The 20,775-nt window shown below is 28.8% G+C and overlaps 3 protein-coding genes across 3 annotated transcripts; 1 reads left to right on the top strand and 2 right to left on the bottom strand.

Annotated features, from left to right (window-relative positions):
* Window positions 1-708: 708 nt before the first annotated feature.
* LOC124942668 (biotin carboxyl carrier protein of acetyl-CoA carboxylase 1, chloroplastic-like) lies at window positions 709-2,767 on the bottom strand. Its single transcript, XM_047483212.1, has 5 exons — window positions 2,401-2,767; window positions 1,979-2,325; window positions 1,613-1,898; window positions 1,424-1,495; window positions 709-1,090 (listed from the first exon to the last, which is right to left on the bottom strand). Exons 2-5 carry the CDS (start codon window positions 2,236-2,238, stop codon window positions 1,010-1,012), a joined length of 699 nt encoding a protein of 232 aa, XP_047339168.1. The 5' UTR covers window positions 2,239-2,325; window positions 2,401-2,767; the 3' UTR covers window positions 709-1,009.
* Window positions 2,768-5,005: 2,238 nt separating this feature from the next.
* LOC124941083 lies at window positions 5,006-5,728 on the bottom strand. Its single transcript, XM_047481347.1, has one exon. The coding sequence runs from the start codon at window positions 5,652-5,654 to the stop codon at window positions 5,052-5,054; it is 603 nt and encodes a 200-aa protein (XP_047337303.1). The 5' UTR covers window positions 5,655-5,728; the 3' UTR covers window positions 5,006-5,051.
* A 3,305-nt stretch (window positions 5,729-9,033) lies between these two features.
* Window positions 9,034-10,335, top strand: LOC124943004 (aspartic proteinase CDR1-like). The gene has a single exon (XM_047483571.1). The coding sequence runs from the start codon at window positions 9,034-9,036 to the stop codon at window positions 10,333-10,335; it is 1,302 nt and encodes a 433-aa protein (XP_047339527.1).
* Window positions 10,336-20,775: the final 10,440 nt, after the last annotated feature.

Here is a 20,775-nt window from a genome sequence, read left to right on the forward strand (position 1 = left end):
ACTCACGCGTATTATTGCTCACTCACGCGTATTGCTCACTGAGAAGGAGTTTCCTACTAGGTATCATGGAAATACAATATGCCAAGAATTGTCCACAAGTTTGCTTCAATGCACCTATTGGATAAGGGCTCTTATCCATTAGATCCAATGCAGTAATTTTCCCAGAAGTTTGTTGCAATGGATTTTCATGATACCCTAACAGGAAACTCCTCATTGGTTATGGTTGACGTCATCTTCAAAAAGCAACAACAGAAGTAAGTAAAAATTATGAGTGAAGCAACAACAAAACATTACAATACACGTATAATTATCATTGAACTATTTTCATTTGCAGCTCAAATAATTCTTTACTTTGATAGAGAGTGGAAAATTACGGATGGTGTTACTCATTTTGTTCTAAAGTCAACTAGAGGTTTGAATGTTCACCTAAATTCTACATATGCCGAATTAGTTGATATGATCTATTCTGCTGCTAATGTTGATAAATCTAGATATGGTTTATTGCTTCAAACCAAATAAAATTACCTTGTAAATGTTTGGTTTGCACTTCTCAATCTGGATTCGAAGAGATCATGAACAATTTGTGCATGTTTTATGGTTACAAATAAAAAGGAAAAATACCTAAAACAATAATTCCAACACATTCAAATGAATTATGTAATAAATCCAATCAAGTTATCTATACCCTAATTAGATAAATCTTATACAACTTGAGAAGTTTTTATTTCCTGAGTTAAACGAGCATTCCGTAAAACTTAAGAAGCTACTTACTATTGAAAACAAAACTTTGGGCCAGCCAGCATAAATATGCATATTGCACATTTGTACCTAATATGAGAGTGTATATAGAGAAAGCCAACCTTCATAGCTAGCTTATCATTTATCAAGTTCTCTGTCCCATTCATTATCTATGGTTCAATCACAAAAAGAGGCTGCACAAAAACAGAACAAATATCGCATTAAGCTTTTGTCCATTGAAAATAGAAGTAATAAAATGGCGCCTAGTTGTTTACAAGTTACTCACAGTGTCAAAACTAACAGGTTTGCCATCTTCTGCAACTATGTGGACTATGGCTCCCGATTGATCAGCCTATGAACCAAGACATTCGAAGTTACTACAAGTTGACACTTACATCAACATTTGAGAATTGATAAAGTTTTACCCATGATAAATAGTTTTATTTGCAAAGAATTGACCAAAAGTAAAGAACCTAATTTCTTATCAATTCTAAAAAGGGGATATTACAATCATCCCTTGATCCTTATTATTTACAGAGTTCATGGGTAGACATTTCATACTGAATCTTTTGTCTTTACCAGTCGCAAGACTGTTTTTTAAATGATATATTGGCATAATGGATCGTTATTGATGCTGAAGAATTAAAAGGATCTTCAAATTTTCATATAGTAGTGTGAGCCTAACCTCTATTTCATTCATCAACTTCATAGCTTCAATGATGCAGATAACCTGTCCCTTCTGAACCTTGTCTCCAACCTAACCAGGATATTTTCCACAAACAATAAAATCTCATAGAATAATCTCAAATAACCCACATCAATCTAGAACTATTCTTATAAAAATCATATTGGTTAAACTTAAACCAATAATCACCTTCACAAATGGTGGTTCACCAGGTGCAGGACTTCTATAGAATGTCCCAGCCATTGGACTTTTCAGAGGTGGAATGGACGATTTAAGAGCAGCCGGTAAAGACAGGTTTGATGGGGATGGTTCAAGTGTCGAGATTGCTGTAAGAGGGAGTGGTTGGTAAGACTGATGCATTATAGGAATTGGAGAAGAAGATGTTGGTATTGGAATGGCTTCCTTTTTTCTGATTAAGAGTTCAAAGTCTAATTGTTTTAACTGTAACTCCATAATATCATTTGAATCAACTAACCTACATTATATATAAAACAAATGAATCATCAAGTTTAATTAAGTAGAAATATGAACAACTGCAATCAAAGAAACACATACTTGACTAGATTAGAGATTTGACTAATGAATTCATCAGATATTGGCTCCTCAAAAGAAGGATCCACAGATAGTTCTTTTACATCATATGTTTCTCCTTCTTTAGTATCAGAATCAGCAGTATCAGTATCAGTATCAACAGATAGTTCTTTTACATCATATGTTTCTCCTTCTTTAGTTGGACTTGGAGAAGGCATTACGGTATCAGTATCAACAGATGGATCCAAAAGCTTGTTGATAAATGAACTAATATCCGTAAACATATCTTCTAATGAAAACCACTTAGAGAAGCTTACATCATTATGTTGTGATCATACAACAAATGGCCGATTACAATTGGGTTTCAATCCCTATTTCCATAAGAAATGAATCAACAATCAAAAGAAAAAGAACAGAGTAAAGAATCAGAGAATAGGATTGATTACCTTGATTGAGAACAGAAGCTTAGGTTTGGGAAAGAGGCAAAATGAGACCTTTGAGCCAGATTGATAATGGAGATTGGATACAGGTAAGAATGAGAATGATGCATTCTTTGCAGTAGAAAGAAGAGATGACTCCATTAACAGCAACTTAGTGAAGAGAATGCACTTCTTTGATTCTATCAGAAATAAGGGTATGATGTAGCTTTGATAAATCCGCCTGAGGAAAGTAGAGTGCTTTTAGATCAATTCAATATACCCATTTCAGTTTTTGATTTTGTTCATCTTCTTCTTAAACTTTTTCAAAAAACCCATTTAAATCTTAAGATAACCTATTAAGGTCGAAATTAAACACTGGTTGAGAATCAGGATCCATAGTTATGAACCCTTTATTTAGAGGGTCTTAAAGTTTCAATCTTTGGTTAATGAAATGAAATCTAGACACTCTTTGAAATAAATTTTATTTCATTACAAGAAAAATTAAAAATTATTTATATATAAAAAAAAATAAAGAATTCTTGATACTTTAGTTAATTATAATTCAAATTTTACAAGCATTAATTTTATTTTTTTCTTAATTTATACATTCCCATAACAAGATTAACAACAATCTTCAAAAAGTTTTATGCTATAAGATGTGTAATTGATTAAAGAATAACCATTTTATACATTATGATTTTGTATTCAAATAGTCCAAAATTATTGTAATGCATGAAATCACTAAATTACAATATCTATTGGATTTGTGATCTATGCATTTTGATCACATTATTTTTCTTCAATTACTTTCTTTAATTTAATTTAATGTGGTATACTTCCATGAATACTTTGTTTTATACTTTATTTCTTATTCATAGTTAAAAATAAGAAATTAAGTTAATTTATTGTATTTGCATCAAAATTTTGTTTTACTTTAATAAATTATATATGCATCTTGATAGAATATATCACTCATCAATAAGATCTTCATTACTCCAATAATGGAATATAGTATATATCTCATTTGAAATATTGAAGATATTTAAATCAAATTAATAATGAAATTTTTAGTGGGTTTAATGGTGAATTTTTGTTATGTTAGCATATATTATATTTTTTTTTAATGAATTTAGACCTTTCCAATGGATAAAACAATAAATTCAAATAGAATTCGGCAATACAACTTTTGTAACAATTTTTTCATTAAGGATTTAGCTATAAAGTTGAATTCACTGGATGAATGGGCTTTTAACAATGATAAATGGGCTTTAAAACAGATTTCTTATAATATGATAAAGTAAAATTTATTGAATGAAATAGAGATTACAAGATGTTAAAAGCAAGCTTTTAGATTTACAAACATGATGAGTTTTGACTTGGCCTTTGTCCGCTGTGAGATAAGAGAATTTAAATATTTTAGAATTGAACCACTGTATCAAATTATGTACCTTAAAGTAAAAGGTCAATTTTAACTCACACGATAACATGAGCCAAACCGAACACAAAAAAAATCAAATCAAGTCATAGGCGGTCAATTTTAACTCACACGATAACATGAGCCAAACCGAACACAAAAAAATCAAATCAAGTCATAGTCATGTATTTTTTAATTCGAGTCAAAATCAGGTCGATCTATTTAACATGATTAATAAGTATGTCAAAATCGGGTCGACTTGAAATGACACAAGGTAGAATTGTCAACTCATTTACAATTTATTTTTGTTAGGTTTTGTGTTTATCTTTTCCTATTCACTCACTTGTTTTTTTTAAGGTTTTCTATATGCAAATTTTTGAGTTAATTTGACAGTTCTTTTGTGTTGATATAATTTTAATGGGTTATATTTGGTTGGATTCGAGTTGAGTGAAGTGAATTGAATTGGGTCAATTGGGTTCGAATCAATTACAAATAATCAAATTAAACTCGAGTTAGAGGTTTTGACCCGAATTATTAAACATGTCAAGTTCTTGTTACAACCCTCTAACATGTCTAACCCGAATCCAACTTGAATTGTTAACTATTTTAAATATAATATATTATCTTATATAAGTTTCTTAAAAGGAATAAGCCATGAATATTCTTTTTCTCATATTGTAACATATTTTTGACAATATAGTAAAAAAATTCCTTTATCTCATATTGTAACATATTTTTGACAATATAGTAAAAAAAATTCTTTTTAAGTCCTCATTTTTTCTCATTTTATGTTTTTACCGTATATCTTATATTATTTGATTGATTTTTTAGCATATTTATTTTATATCAAATACTATATATCCTAAGTCTATTTTAACAATATAAATTAATTCCTTATTAATTTATTTATTTATTTATTTGCATATATCTGGTTGCATTTGAAAGTCAATCCTTGAGCCGGGACTAAAGTGGGCCTGGGCCTGGGCCGATACCCATTGTTGTGTAAAATAATAAAAAAAGAAAAGAAAGTAACAGCCATGTAAGAGCAGTTTTCGACCCTGTTTGATGACTCATTGAACTGCCCTCTTCAACATTACAAGCATATCAATGTAATTTTTATGCTCATATCATTAAACAAAGTTCACCTATATATATATATATATATATATATATATATATATATATATTACTAGTTTAATAATAAAATTAAAATTATTGAAAGTAAAAAAAAAAAAAATAGTAACTCCAACTCCAATTAATTAGTTTATTTCATCTTGGATTTGCAATAAGATCCTATACTTTCCTTGGTGGAGATACGAAATTCAAGAGGACACTTCATATCTATCCAAAACTTGACCGAACCCAAGATCCAAATGTTCCATCTAGCCCTTATGACTCCATCCAAATCGAGGGTTAATCGGTCTTGCTTAATCGATCGGTCTACAAGGTCCCTCAACGAGGGTCTTAATGGTATTGGTGCCGAAACCACTACGTAGGGCAACTCTTTAGACGAATTCTTAACCAATTTTATATCCGGAAGCATCATATAGGCTATGACTTTTCCACCAAGGCTCAAGTTAATAGTATTTCCATAAAAGTTAGTCGAAGCCCTAGAATTGTCATTCTCCCATCTTACAAAAATGGTTACCTGAGTTGTGAGAAAACCCGATTGGCTGTAATCGAATACGTCTAGACTCGCATTACTCACAGCTAAATATGGCACCTTAGGTTTCATAACCATGTAGATTATGAAAATAGCGATGGCAGCCAAGATGACAACGATAGCTAGAATAGCGCAAATGATTGCAATGCACCATATAATCGGATTGGTTGTTCCCCTCGGATCCGGATGACGCTTTAGTACCATTAGGAGTCGTCGAGGAATTATTACTACAACATCCGATGATATAAAAATTTTGGTTTGATCTTTGAAAGATTGAAGAAAAGGAGATGGATGTGTTAAATTAGGAGTTTGATGGGGTAAGGTATAATATAAATGGTGAAATCTAATTGATGGGCTAAGTATCTTTTCCTTTCCTATGAAAGAATCAATCAACTTGCATGAATCTTTAACAACACTTTAACATTCATAAAGTAATACCAAACTTGGACCATTCTATTGATGTCTCAAACCTACCACACCACCTCATTTAAAGCATACTACTTGATCCTTTTAAAAAAATGTACACAAGTTTAAATGTGATTTTATTTGTTTAAAATGTGTAAAAAATGTTTATAAATATTATGTATTTATTTCAATAAATTAATCAGCTCTAATGAAATTAAAATGCAATGAAACAAAATCTGTAACATTAAAAAAATAAGATTAATTATTCCTCTCAACATAAATTGGCCACAAGATAGAGTTAAAAACAATAATGTAGATAGTTATAATTGTGTTTTATTTGGTTAGACAACAATCCAACACTAAAAAAATGTATGAAATTGAAATATTATTTATAGATGAATCAAGTAAAGAATTTTGTTTATGTTGTTTCACGACAAATCGCAGAACTAACATGATCATTAAAAGTTTATGGTGAACCGTGATGTTAATAAAATCAATACAACTGCACCCGACAATTAAAGGACAATTAAAGAACGGTGGATTGTTTTCTTCACAAGTTTAAGTAAGAGCTTATATAAAAAGAAAGTAGAGTTTGAGGACTTAAATCAAAAGTGATAAAGAGTTTAGGGGCTTATTTATGAAACTTTTCCTTAAAGAATTAGACAAACATAATTGATTAAAACAACTTCGATTCCTTTGACATCATTGCAATAATTCACTTAAAAAAGAACAAAAAGTTCAAACCTACAACAAACAAATCTGAAAAAAATTCAATCACAAGCAAGAAATCAAGATCTTTTATTCACGAGTTTTTCGTCAATCTCAAGATCTTTAAGGATATTGTCGATTGTGGAAACATCCATCCGAGATGACTCTTGCTTGACCCAATTCACCACTCTTTCGGCCTCCTTGCTGATTCTCTCTTCCTCCATCCTCGCCTCTTTCAACCGTTTTTCTTGCTCTTTCAAGGAAAACGTGCTGAAATCGGATAATATCTCTCGATTTTCGTTCTTCTCGTTGAATTGGTTTATTTTGTGGCTTTCTTTTGGTTTTTCGGAGAAAAAACAGAAGCAACAAACATTTCTTCTTGAAGGAGAGCTTGAAGCCATTTCAACAAAAACTCATGAAAAGAAGAAATAAAGCAAGTGGTTTTAAATCTTTGAAAAGTTATTTTGGCATGATTTAATTAGTCTAAGTTGGGCCCCATAATTTATTGACTTATTTATTTGATGATCTGTATTTGTAATAATTTTTATTATAATGAAAGTGATAGATAAGAAAATGGTCAGAAAACAACAACAAAAATTTAAATTAGTTTAAATTATGTTTAGATAATAAATCATGTCATTTGAAGGATATATTTTTTTTAATCTATCATTTTCTGCAATCTTCACATAAGGATGGACTAATAAAATTGGTTTCTCTTCTACAAAGATGAAAATTATTTAATTTTTTAAAAATCAACTAATATATACATTTATATTTATATCTTCATATTTAAATAGTTATATATATATATATATATATATATATATATATATATATATATATATATATATATATATACAAAGTTTCATTTTTTCCTCACACATTACTTTCATTATTATTTTTATGTCACACACATTAAAGAAAGTATATTTAACTTTTAGGCAAATTTTATATAAATCCATAATTTCTAAGGTGGTTTTCTTCTCTTGGCTTAATTTGATCTATGTCATATTTCGACTCTAAATAAGGATGATAATCTGTTTTCCCGAATCAAACCGTCTCATTGTCATCCATAATGGGGTCTCGTTAATTTCCGCAATTGCTGACTTGTTTGTGAAGTATTGGTAAAGCATCCATTAATTTATTTTGAAAATGTGAGATTCATCTTTTAACTTATGCATTAAGGGGCACTGAAAAAATGGGGTGCCTTAAAGTGGACAAAAGAATTGTTCTTATTTTTAAATTTAGTAGTTATAATTTATATTACTTTAAATAAATATAATAAATTTGTATAATTTTAACAAAAAGTTAAAAAGTTTGTTAACACATAATAATTTATGAATCAAAACTAGTTAGTGCTATATTTTTATATTTTTTTGGATTTTAGGTGCTTTTTGGGAGGGGTTCTTAGGTGACCATTTAACTGACCTTATCCTAAGACCGACCTGAGCGTACGAGACCTCGTCGACGAAAAACCCTACTATCGATTTCGAAGGATATGTAAGTTTATCATCGCCGCCTCCTCCGATGTCAACTAGTATGTGAATAAAAGAAATATTGAAATTTAAATTTTAAATACAAAATGTCATTTTAATAATTTCTTTTAAACAAATCTTAAATAATTTATTTTTTAAAATAAAATCATAAAATACACAAGATAAACTAGCTCTAGATAGAATATTTCAGTCCATAACGCGAATGTAAGACATATTTCTCATGATCGAGGACTTCGCCAATCCATTGTTTATCTCCGGTTTGTGACGAAAATTATAAGGTCAATTTTTTTTCTTAATTTTTTATTTTTTCGATTTATTTCTCTTCGATAAAATATTTATTTCTATTTTTTCGATCTATTTCACCATTGGATGAAATATTTATTTAGTTTTCCATAATTATTCAAGCCCAATCCCAAAATATCTTTAACCCCCAACTATTTTTAAGCCCACGCTAATTTCATATCCTAATTGTAGTGTTGGTCAACATTGATTGGGGAAAAAATCAATATAACAATTAAAAGTTCTCCCTTTTCAAGAAAATAATCCAAAACATGGTGAATATTACTAATTATTCAATATGGACATTAATTTAGATGTAAAACCAATTATTTACTTGGCTAAAATTCCATCCAGATTCAGTATATAATTTCTTAAAATCTTAAACATTAATGGTGGCTTAACTAATTAGTCAAAATTAAAATAGAATCTTTAAAATTCAAGATTTCACCTCCATATATAGTTGTCAAAACAAAATTTTATTTTTAAATTATATATATTTGAAAGCTATTTTAGAAATAAAGTTATTGATTTAGATTATTATGTCAATACAAAGAAAAAATATATTTAACACGGAATCTTTCCTAGTATTATTTGTCATAATTTTCAAAATTAAATTAACATATATATAATTGTGTTATTCTCATCATCAAAATTCACTCAAACACATTCACATGCTTTCTTTCATGGCAACAAAAATGAATATCAAATCAATCTCTTCACCTCTTTCGGTTACAATATTAGTTCTATTAACCATCCTTCCATTTTTTTCGACCGCGAGTGAAGAAATCACGTTCGATCTCATCCACCGTGACTCTCCACTCTCCCCGTTTTACGATCCTTCTTCTACATATCACGACAACCGAATAGCCTCCTTTAATCGCTCACAATTGCGACGTCAAATGTTCACCAATAATAACACACCATTTCCTCTCAAAAGATCCGTCCGGTCTCATCTCATTAGTTACGCGTTTGAGTTCCTTATGAAGGTCAATGTGGGAACGCCACCCGTCACCCTTTTCCTTATAGCCGACACCGGTAGTGACCTTACTTGGGTAAAATCCTTGCCTTGTACCAAATGTTCCACTAAAGGTCGTTATGTTACTTATAACCCTAAAATATCCGGTTCATATCGACCGGTTAGTTGCAAGTCTTCGGCTTGTTTGTCTAGCTATGCAGGCGGACGGATTACTTGTGGAACAAACAACTCTTGCCCTTTTGAACTTTTGTATGGAGATTCATCTCAAAGTGCAGGAGAACTCGGTTTTGAGACAATGGGACTCGGATCAAGTGTTTTACGCAATATCATTTTCGGTTTAGCGCACACACTCAATGGACTTTTTCCGGGGTCAGGGATAGTTGGACTCGGAGCCGGCCCACTCTCTTTAGTCAGGCAAATGGGAAACTCGATCGGGGCTAAGTTCTCTTATTGCTTAGGAAACGCGAATAGTATAGGAAAGATCAGCTTCGGGGATAAATCAATCCCAACGGGTCCTAATGTTGTTACAACCCCAATGGTGTTTGTAGAACCGGACACATATTACTATCTCACCATAAATTCATTCACTATCGGCACAAATGGGAAAAAGATCCAATACGGTGTGGATGGAGTAAAAGGTAACATCATAATCGATTCAGGTACAACCTTAACCAACTTGCCAAGTAAATATTGCGATGAAATAAATAAATCTTATATGGAACAAATTAAGGCGGAGAAAGTTAAGGATCCAACAGGAACATTGGACTTTTGTTATAAGACTAACAATGTCGATACATTCCCACCTATGACTATCCACTTAGATGGAGGTGTCGAGTTGGTGGTACCGCCGACAAACATGTTTGTCGCTATTGTTGAAGGCGTGTGGTGCCTAACGATACTTCCTATTGAGGAAGGTGGCGTTAGCGTTTATGGAAATCTATGGCAAGAAACTATGGTTGTTGGTTATGATCTTGTGAAGAAACAAATGCATTTCAAGCCAGGAGGATGTCCTAAGTATTAGTATTGCTTGAATGGACTATGTTTTTAGTTATATTTATTAAGGGAATTATAATAAAAATGTTTCTTTTTGTAATATATTTTTAAAGTTTACTTTACAAGATTATATGTTGTTTTTTAAACAAGGTTGTTAGTTAATAAACTAAAATAAAAATTATATATTTTTTTTCTGTATATTATATCCTAAAAGAATTGGTTGTTGTTTTACTCAAAAAAGCAATTAATACCCATGGTCTTAATATAATCATATTAGATTTTTGGCAAGTTGAGTTAATACATTGTCTTTCCATTATTGGATGGATTTCAATACTCATAAATAATATCATAATTCTTTTCGTTGTTGTTTCACCCCGACATTCAACGCCCATAGGATTCTATATTTTTTTGTTGGTTTAATTATCAGTCAACACATTGTCATTTTGTAACTTTATGGATTTCAACACTTACGAGTAATCTCGAAAATTTTCAATTGTTGCATGTTTCATTCTTACCGTTCATGGGATTTTATATTATTAGTTGGTTTATCAGTCAACATACTGTCATTCTGTAATTTCATTCTGTAATTTGATGAATTTCAACACTTACGAGTTTATCAAATTTGAAAAACATAACATCATTTCATAATTGCGGTTTCAATCTCAAATTGTCCAAATTTTTTTCATCTTTAATTTGAGAAGTGAGGTTAGAATATAAAATAAAATATATATAAGATATTATTCTAATATATTATATTGTGCTAATTAATATATATATTAATTCCTTATACTTATACACTATATTTGTTTGGGGTATAATACTGTAGATAAAGTATAAATATACCTATAATAAATAAATATACCTATAGTAAATTATAGTTATTGTTTGGTGGAAATTGAGTACAAATTATAATTAGAAGAGGGTATAAGACAGTGCCTACTCTTACCGGGTACAAGAGCATATAAAATTTTATAAAATTTAATATTCCTATTTTATCCTTTACTCTTATAAAATTATTTATATTTTATTTCATTTTGTATTATATTTAAAATATAATAATAAACTATAATTAAATATTAATTTATATTTAACAAATTTTAATTTAAATAATAATATTAATAAATAAATAATTATACCATTATAATCTCAGTATTATTTTATAAAATTATTATTATTAATATTTTAATTTATAAAAAAAATATTTTTTTTAAATATACAAATATTTATAATAATAATAATAATATTTTAAATATAATTATTAAATATTAATTAATATATATAAGTTTTATTTATATAACTATATAAGTTAAATTATAAAAAATTATATATAAAACATATAAACAGTATGTAATAATATTATTTATAAAAATAAATTTATATTATAATGAAATATTATTTTTATTAATTTCAATATAATTAATAATTAAATATATTTAAGATATATTAAAATAATAATTAAAAATAATTTATATAAATATAAAGGTAAAATAGTCTTTTACACTTTTTACTACTTTCTTATACTACCAACCTAAACAAAAATTAATAAAATTTATATAATTTATATAGATGGTATATTCCCAACCAAACATTAATAACCTATATAATTTATACATTTTAATACCTCCTTACATTTTATACCCATTACAACTTATACTTATATAACTAGTACCGTTTACCAACCACCACCATAATGTAATGTTGATCTATTATATCCGGTAGATTAAATCATTTGCGATTTGAATTTAATCGATACAACGTTTGGACAATTCAAAATGGTTTAATATTCATCCCTAATGTAAACACAACAACATGAAAAAAAAATACATATAAAATAAATGTAAAAAACAACTAAATAAAATCAAATTTGAAATTTCATAATTGATTATAGACAATTTAAAAAATCTTCAATAAATGTTTGTTATAAAACAATTGATTAAAATAATCCATGAAATTATTCAACATTCAAAAAATTATTATAATCCATGAAATCACCAAAATAAAATCTTCTCGATTCATATAATATGCATTTGATTACTTTACTTTATTTCGATTAATGTAATCTGAATTTTATACTGCATGAATTTGCTTTATTTTACAAAATAATTATGTCTATATACATGTTTTTATTGTTGGGTTACAAAATATTAACGTGGAAGCATATTATTTGAGATGAATAATTATGTTTTTTTTTTAATTCAATAGAACACATGAACAAGTGAAGTACGGGTGGCATGTGATTAAAGTTTAATTAAAGTTAGTATTTTTATGCATGTGATTTGTAAAGTAAAAAGGACCAAATTCCATGTTATAAGGTTTAGATATTTATATGTATGCATAATATTCCAATTGATCTCCACATAAAATTAAGTTAGCCATGAAATCCAACATGAACACTTGTTTTTTTAGTATTCATTTACTTCTTTTGATACTGATCATCCAAACCCAAGCTTCAAAACTTTCCTTTTCTAAGAGCAACGTCGACAAAAACCACACTTTCTCTAAGGATCGAGTGTATATCATCAGCAACGTGTCAAATGTTCTAATACCCTTGAAATTCAGATGTCGATCCAAAGATGATGACTTAGGCCTCCAAACATTGAATAAAGGCCAAGAATTCAGTTGGAGTTTCCATAGTAATCTTTCTCTCAACACACTATACTTTTGCCATTTTTACTGGAATTTAAAAGAATCGAGATTTGTGGTTAACGATCGTAAGATGAGGTATCATTATTGTTCAAATAAACTTGCCAATGACAAGTGTTTTTTGTTGGTTGATGATCATGGATTCTATGTAAGTAAGGACAATAGTAATTATGTTAAATATAAGGATTGGTAATCATGCATGTTCATTGAAGATATCACCCATAAAACTATATTGTTACTCATATAATGGAAAGCATATTTTTTGGAATGTAAGATTGTCTTAGCATATCCTATTTTGATATTTGTTTCATTTTTGTTTGAAATGATGAAACGCGTCGAGTATGGGTTGAACTCGCAACATTTAACTTGAAAAGAGACTCTATAATCACTGAGTTACATCAAGTTGTCACTAATTGCATGTTTATATACAACAACTTTTAAAATTTGAACTTATTAAGTAATAAACATGACTACATAAACTCAACATTTGGCAATATATATGTTTACTTATTTTCAATAAAGAAATATAGTTAATAAATGGATGGAAACTACTCTAAAAAAATTGACACATTATAATTAATAAAAAAAACAATTGTTTAAACACAACAACAAGTATGACGAAAGTAAAAAGATATTTAAAAAATACGCGACAAAAAAGTACCGAATAAAATCAATTTTGAAATTCTGTAATTGATCTATAACATTTCAAAAACTATTGTAATCCATGAAATTCCCAAATTACAATCCCTTGTCAATTTGATAATATTACTTTCATGTAATATAAATTTTATACTATGAATTCTTGGTTTTATTTTATTTAATGTAATAATTATCACTTTTTTCTTATTCATATTTAGAATTAGGTAATGTACATGTTTTATTGTTACATTAATATACATGAAATCACCAAATTACAATCTCTTCTTGATTTATGTAATATGGATTTCATAACATTACTTTCTTCCTATTAATGTAATATGGATTTGACTCCATGAATTCTTTGTTTTATTTTATGTATTAATTATTGCTTGATCTGTTTTCCTTATTCATAGTTAAAATTAAATTATATATATGTTTTTATAGTTACGCTAAATTAAAGCACGAATTATTAATATGTAAATAAATTATTCCAGATGAATAATCCTGTTTTTTTTTTTTGTAATGCTATAAGTTAATTAAAAAAATTAGCATAACATAAGGTCTTAGCTAGTATTTTTATCCATGTAATTTGTAAAGTCTAAAGGACCATGTTCCATGTTATAAGGTTTATGTATTTATATGTATGCATAGTATTCAAACTACTTGTCACATACAATTAAGTTGGCCATGAAATCCAACATGAACACTAGTTTTAATATTTCTCTATTTCTTTTTTATGCTGATCATCCAAAGCCCAGCTTTCAATCTTTCTTTTGCAACCACATGATAAAAGATAGCATCTTCTCTAAGGATCGAGTATATATCATCAGCAACGTATCAAATGTTCAGACGCCATTGAAATTTAGTTGTGAGTCCAAAAATATTGACTTAGGCATCCACACATTGAATAAAGGTGAGGAATTCAATTGGGGTTTCCATAGTAATATGTTTGGGAAAACACTATTCTTTTGCCATTTTTACTTGATTCCAAAAGAATCTAGCTTTAAGGTTTACATGAACAAATAAACCGTGATCATTGTAGAAGGAAACTTACCAAAGACAGGTGCTTTTGGTTGGTTGATGATTATGGCTTCTATATAAACAATTATTATGCTAAATATGCAGCATGGTAACCATGCATGTTAATTGAAGATATCACCAATAAAAAAGAGTGTTACTCATATAATGGAATAAAACATATATATTTTCTCGACTATAAGATTGTCTTAGTATATCCCATTTTTATAGATGTAGAGGAAGATATAAATCCCATGTTTATTTGTTATTGTAATGCTTAAACGCGTCTATTAGAGTCAAACTTGTGATATTCCACTTAAGAAGAGACTATAGTCGAAGTTGAGTTAAATTAAGTTGTCACGGATAAATTAAATTTTTAAATTTTTATGTCTCGTAATCTTTTTATTAGTGGAAATACCCTTTTTGATATTCTTCTATACGATTTTGCAAACTATAGGAAGGTCCGTAAATTTGAAATATTGAAATTTGGTTGTTGGCCATTACAAATTAGAGTTCTCAATAAGGAATTCACCAAATTTCTATATGATTTTTGAACAAAGTATTGAAGAGATACCAATATTTTATAACGAATTGCATTAACTATATACAAATACATGTTTGTACCAATTTATGTTGTTTACAACATGTTACGGTAAGAAAATCAATTATAATCTTTAAATTTGATCATTGTGAGAGAATAACAAACTCTTTTTTTTTTTTCATTTATTCAAACATAGAGTTATGTATTAAAAAAAAAATTACAAAATAATGTCAATAGAATAAACAAAATTAAATTTAAATCTAGGTGTTAAATAATATAACATATTTGTAATACTTAAAATTTATATTGACGAAGATGAACAATCTTGTAATTTTTTTAGGGTGACTCCAAAGATCTGTAACGATAAGTGATGAAGTAGAGCAAGCCAAACAAACCAATCAAACGGTTGGCGAAAAAATTTCTACCAAATATTCTGAACGGTAATGAATTTTTTCCTTAACCAAGGATTGATAAACAATACCAGAAAAGTTTTGTCAAGCAATAATTGACCATCTACCTATATAGTCACAAAAAAATGAGAAATTCAGTTTTAACTGTTTTCCCAAAAAAATATGAGAAATCCATAGAAATAATAGGAAGATGCGTATAAGAGGGTTTTGACTGAAATATCTGTTTTAGTGATTCTTTATTGGAAAAAAGAAAAACAACTTAAATCCGGTAACTTCATCTTATTGATGTTAAGAAAAATATCTGTTTTAGTGATTCTTTATTGGAAAAAAGAAAAACAACTTAAATCCGGTAACTTCATCTTATTGCTGTTAAGAAAGTGACAGACACAGACTTAAAAGTGATCACCGGAACAATCGGAGGATATGAGCAGCAAACGACTCACCAATCATTAAGAATGTTATTCAAATTATAAAAAATCAAGATAAAAATTTTGATTCTATTAATCAAGATGTTAAATTAAACAAAATACAACCTAAACTCAAATATGAACAATTAAAAATAATCACAGATGCTGGTCATTGAAAAGGCCTGAAGTGTTTTAGAGAATTATTTATAAAAAAAAAATACATGTAACTTTTTATATTATATTATATATAATATAATAAGAAAACTAAATGATAATCAATTAATTTACACAAACACAATATATATTACAAAGCATGCATCTATTAAATAAAATATAAAATATAATTTGTTCTTATGAAATAAATAAAATATAAATATTTAAATAATTTGATGAGAAAATATATTCTTTAAAACAAAACATTTTCTCATTTAAGTATAAAAGGAGCAAAAGTGAATGAAATTAAAACGATAATGTAAGACAAGTTTTAGCGTGGAAAACATCTCTTCAAATTGAGAGTATAAAATTACATGACTTGAATATGTCACTTAACAATCTACTATCATCAACAAGCTTACAAGTAAGGGTTCACTCTAGATATAATCAAAATAGAGATCAACTACACAAGATCACACAACAATCTTGGCAAATAACAACAAAGAACAGAAAGAGCAAGATCAACAAACTTATTTATTCTACAATTCTAGTTTCTTTTGAATTGACTTAGAAGTTTAAGAAAACAGAACTTCACCGTTCAGAATGTAGCCCCAAAAATAACCAACAAGCTGTAAGCGTTTGAAGTAGGTCAAACGGTACAAACACTGATAAATGGAAATCTTCTCCAGCTGCTACCTCAAACCCCTGAATCTATTTTTGATATGCTCTCTTTTATTATTCTGTATAACCCACTGAAAACCTAAATGAAAAATAATGTTTCTTCACATTATATACTATAGGCCTAAATAAAGTCCACACTAAGTTGAGTCTCTACAACTAGGAGGACAAAACAGTAGACTTCATCATCCAATCTTCTAACCAATAAAAGATTGAAGCGAATATCGTGAATATATTAACCCCTTTTAGAACAAGAGTAGTGTCATTGGTCATCTCTACACAAACATTACCAATTCCAACCACTTTAGCTTGACTAGTATTTTCCATACAAGCAATACCAAAATCACCAGCCTCATATGCTGAGAAAACAATATTGTCGTGATGTAGCATGAGTAGAAACACCATTGTCCACAATCCAATCTATCTCATCAAAAGAAATATTGACATTCTCAACATTATTAGAACAAACCGTAAAGAAATCATCAACAATAGCAACATTATCATGATTTTTATAGTTGGAAATAGTGATTGTGTTATAGTTTTCATCTTGTTCTCATTCTTCAATTTAAAACATTTTTTCTTGATATGGCCCTTCAAGCCACAATGATGACACTCAACATTTATCCACTTATTAGAAGACCACGAGATTTGTTACAATTACTTACATCTCGCCAATTATTTCTCCCCCTGGATTCTATAATCAAGACATAAGATTGTAAAGAACATTCTCGTGTCTTTTGTCTCATCTCTTCATTCAACACACTACTTTTTACTAAATCCATTGAGAGAACACTATATGTAGCAGAATTGGACAAAATTATTCTAAAAGTATCCCATGAGTTTGATAGAGTACCAAATAAATGAGGGATTGAATAAAGAGATACATGGTAATCATGGATACAAACTGTCTACTATGTGGGGGAAGAAGAAGAAACTATGGATCATCTTTTCGGTTATTGCCTTTTTACTTCCATTCTATGGAGGAATTTTTCCAATTCCATGGACATTTCTAATTTTCCCCATTATTGGCACAAAATCAAGGAAGTAGCACCACTAAAGGCAAAGGGAAATCGCTTCTTCTCTAGCGTGTGTAGTTGTTGTTTTGCTACTATTGTCTACTATATTTGGGTAGAGAAAAATGAAAGAGTCTTCATTAGAGCTAGAAGACACTTGATGCCTTAAGGACATCAATTGTTAGATCAAAAACAACTTGTTATTACTTGTCTTTCTCTCATACAATTTTTCAAGTTTAGTCTAAAGAGTACAAGCATCAGTAATAGAAATCACATGATTTAGAACATTATCATCAACCCATTGACGAATATAACCACATACTTGTCTATGCAAATTTTCCAATCATGCACATTTTTTTTGCAGGCTTAGCTGAAGAGAACACTAGCAATTAAAAACTTTTCACATACAACAAATCTTTCATTTTAACCTTCCATTCCATTAGAATCATTCAAGCTCATGTTTTTGAATGTGTTTGTCTCCATCATTATACTTAAATACAAAATCAAGTTTTGATACCACTTTGATGAAAAAACGTATTCTTCAAAATAAAACATTTTCCCACTTGATTGAGTACAAGAGATGAACAAAACAGAATGAAATAAAACTACAATACAAGACAATTTTAGCGTGGAGAAACCTCTTTTCAAATCGAGAGTAAAAATCACGGGACCTTAATAGGAAACTTAACAGTCCATTATTATCAATAAGGTTGCAGTAAGGGTACACTCTAGATATAACCAAACTAAAGATCAACTGCATCAAGATTACACAACAATCTTGACAAATAACAATAAAGAACAAAAAGAGTAAGACCAATCAACCTTATCAATTTTGTAATTCTGGTTTCTCTTGGATTGACTTAGAATCTTCAGAAAAATAGATATTCATCGTTTAGAATGTAGCCCCATAAATAATCAACAAGTTGTCAACGTTTGAAGTAGATCAAACAGTGCAAACTTCGACAAACTAAAATTTTCTCTAACTGCTACCTCAGACCCCTGAATATGTTTTTGCTCTACTTTTTTTTTTATTATATAAAACTCACTGAAAACTTTATATACTCACTTAAATAAAGCCCACACCAAGTTGAGTCTTTCCAACTAGGAGGACAAAACTCAATTGTTTTTAATTATATTTATTAGTGAAATAAATTAATATTAGTATTTAATTGTAGGGCAAATATTTATTTATTTATTTATTAAGCATTTTTGTTTCATGATGTTTGTTTATGTTATTTTTTCAGTTTTATTTTTTAAAGTTTGCAATGATAGAATTGTCACAAAAATGATTTATCCAACTAATATATATATATATATATATATATATATATATATATATATATATATATATATATATATATATATATATATATATATATATATATATATATAATAAAGTGCAGTTAAGGTTACAAAAATGAGAGCATGTTTTTGTAGAATAACTTATCAAAAGCTTTACGGAATCAAGAAAATAAAAAAACTTGTATAATTATGCATTCTATTGATAATTTCAAAAAATATTTGTCATTATTCTTCTCTCTATCTAAATAATAAAATTTTCTCCTCTGCCCGTAGTTTTTCCGTTTTGGGTTTCCACGTAAATCTTGTGTTATTTACGTGCTTTATTAATTGATAATTATTTCTCTTTATCTTGATTAGTCTCAAATTCATATCTTATTTTTCAATAATTGGTATCAGAGCCTTGAGCTTTTTTTTATTCTAAGACATATCTATTTTCGGAGATGTCAAGTATGAAGTACGATATTCCGTTATTGGATCACAATACCAGATTTTCTATATGACAGATAAAGATGCGAGATTTTTTTACTTAGATGGATTTGGACGAAACTATATTAGGGTTTGATAAGATGTCTAGTTTATGGACATTAGAAGAGAAAAATAAGAAGGATTGTAAGGTTATGTCTCATATACATATACATATATCAAATAATATTCTACAAGATGTTTTAAAGGAGACGAACGTTGTTGGGTTATGGATGAATCTAGAAAAACTATGTTTGATAAAAAGTCTTATAACTAGTAAGTTGCATCTGAAGTATAATTTATATTTTCATCGTATGTCTGAAGGTACGACTCTACAAAGCATTTATTAGCATTTAAAGAAACTATTGCTGATCTAGAGGCCTTGGAAGTTAAGTATAACGATGAAGATCTAACTTTAATTTTGTTGTGTTCGTTGCCCCCATCATATATCACGTTTTGTGATACTATGTTATTTAGTCGTAATATTATCACGACTAATGATGTTTATAATGCATTATTCTTTAAGGAGAAAATGAAATTTCTTGTTGATTATTTTGATGGTACGGTAGAGAGCTATATTGCTCGAGAGAGAACCCAAGAAATTAGTTCAAAATATTATCAAACAAATGGATCAAATTCAATAAAACTTTGGAAGACTTGCAATTACTATAAGAAATGAGGGCACATAAAATCTCAGTGTTGAAAGCTATAAAATAAAGTTAAGAAAGAGGATGATATTCTAACTAAAAAGCAAATAGAAAATTACGGCGAAACCAGTATTGTTGGCGACGAAGACAATGAACTTCTCATGGCTTCTATTTGCGATACAAGGTCGCAAGATGATTGTATACTCAATTCTGGTTGTACGTATCATATGTGTCCCAGTCAGGACTAATTTTTAATATATGATGCAATTTTCAAAGGTGTTGTGTTAATGAGAGACAATTCATCATACAAGATTGTGGGTATAAGAACAATAAAAATCAATATGTTTGATGGAGTTATTCAAACACTTAATGATGTGAGACATGTTCTTGATTTGAAGACAAATCTTATTTCTCTAAGTACCCCTCGATTCAAAAAGTTACAAGTACAATGTTGAAGGTGGAGTTATGAAGGTTAGTTGATGTGTTTTGGTCGTGATGAAAACTGAAAGAAAACTTGACATGTTATATGCTCTTAAAAACTCCACAGATGTTGATG

Source organism: Impatiens glandulifera, chromosome 6 (genome assembly GCF_907164915.1).
Source record: "Impatiens glandulifera chromosome 6, dImpGla2.1, whole genome shotgun sequence".
In the NCBI taxonomy this organism is placed as follows: Eukaryota; Viridiplantae; Streptophyta; class Magnoliopsida; order Ericales; family Balsaminaceae; genus Impatiens; species Impatiens glandulifera.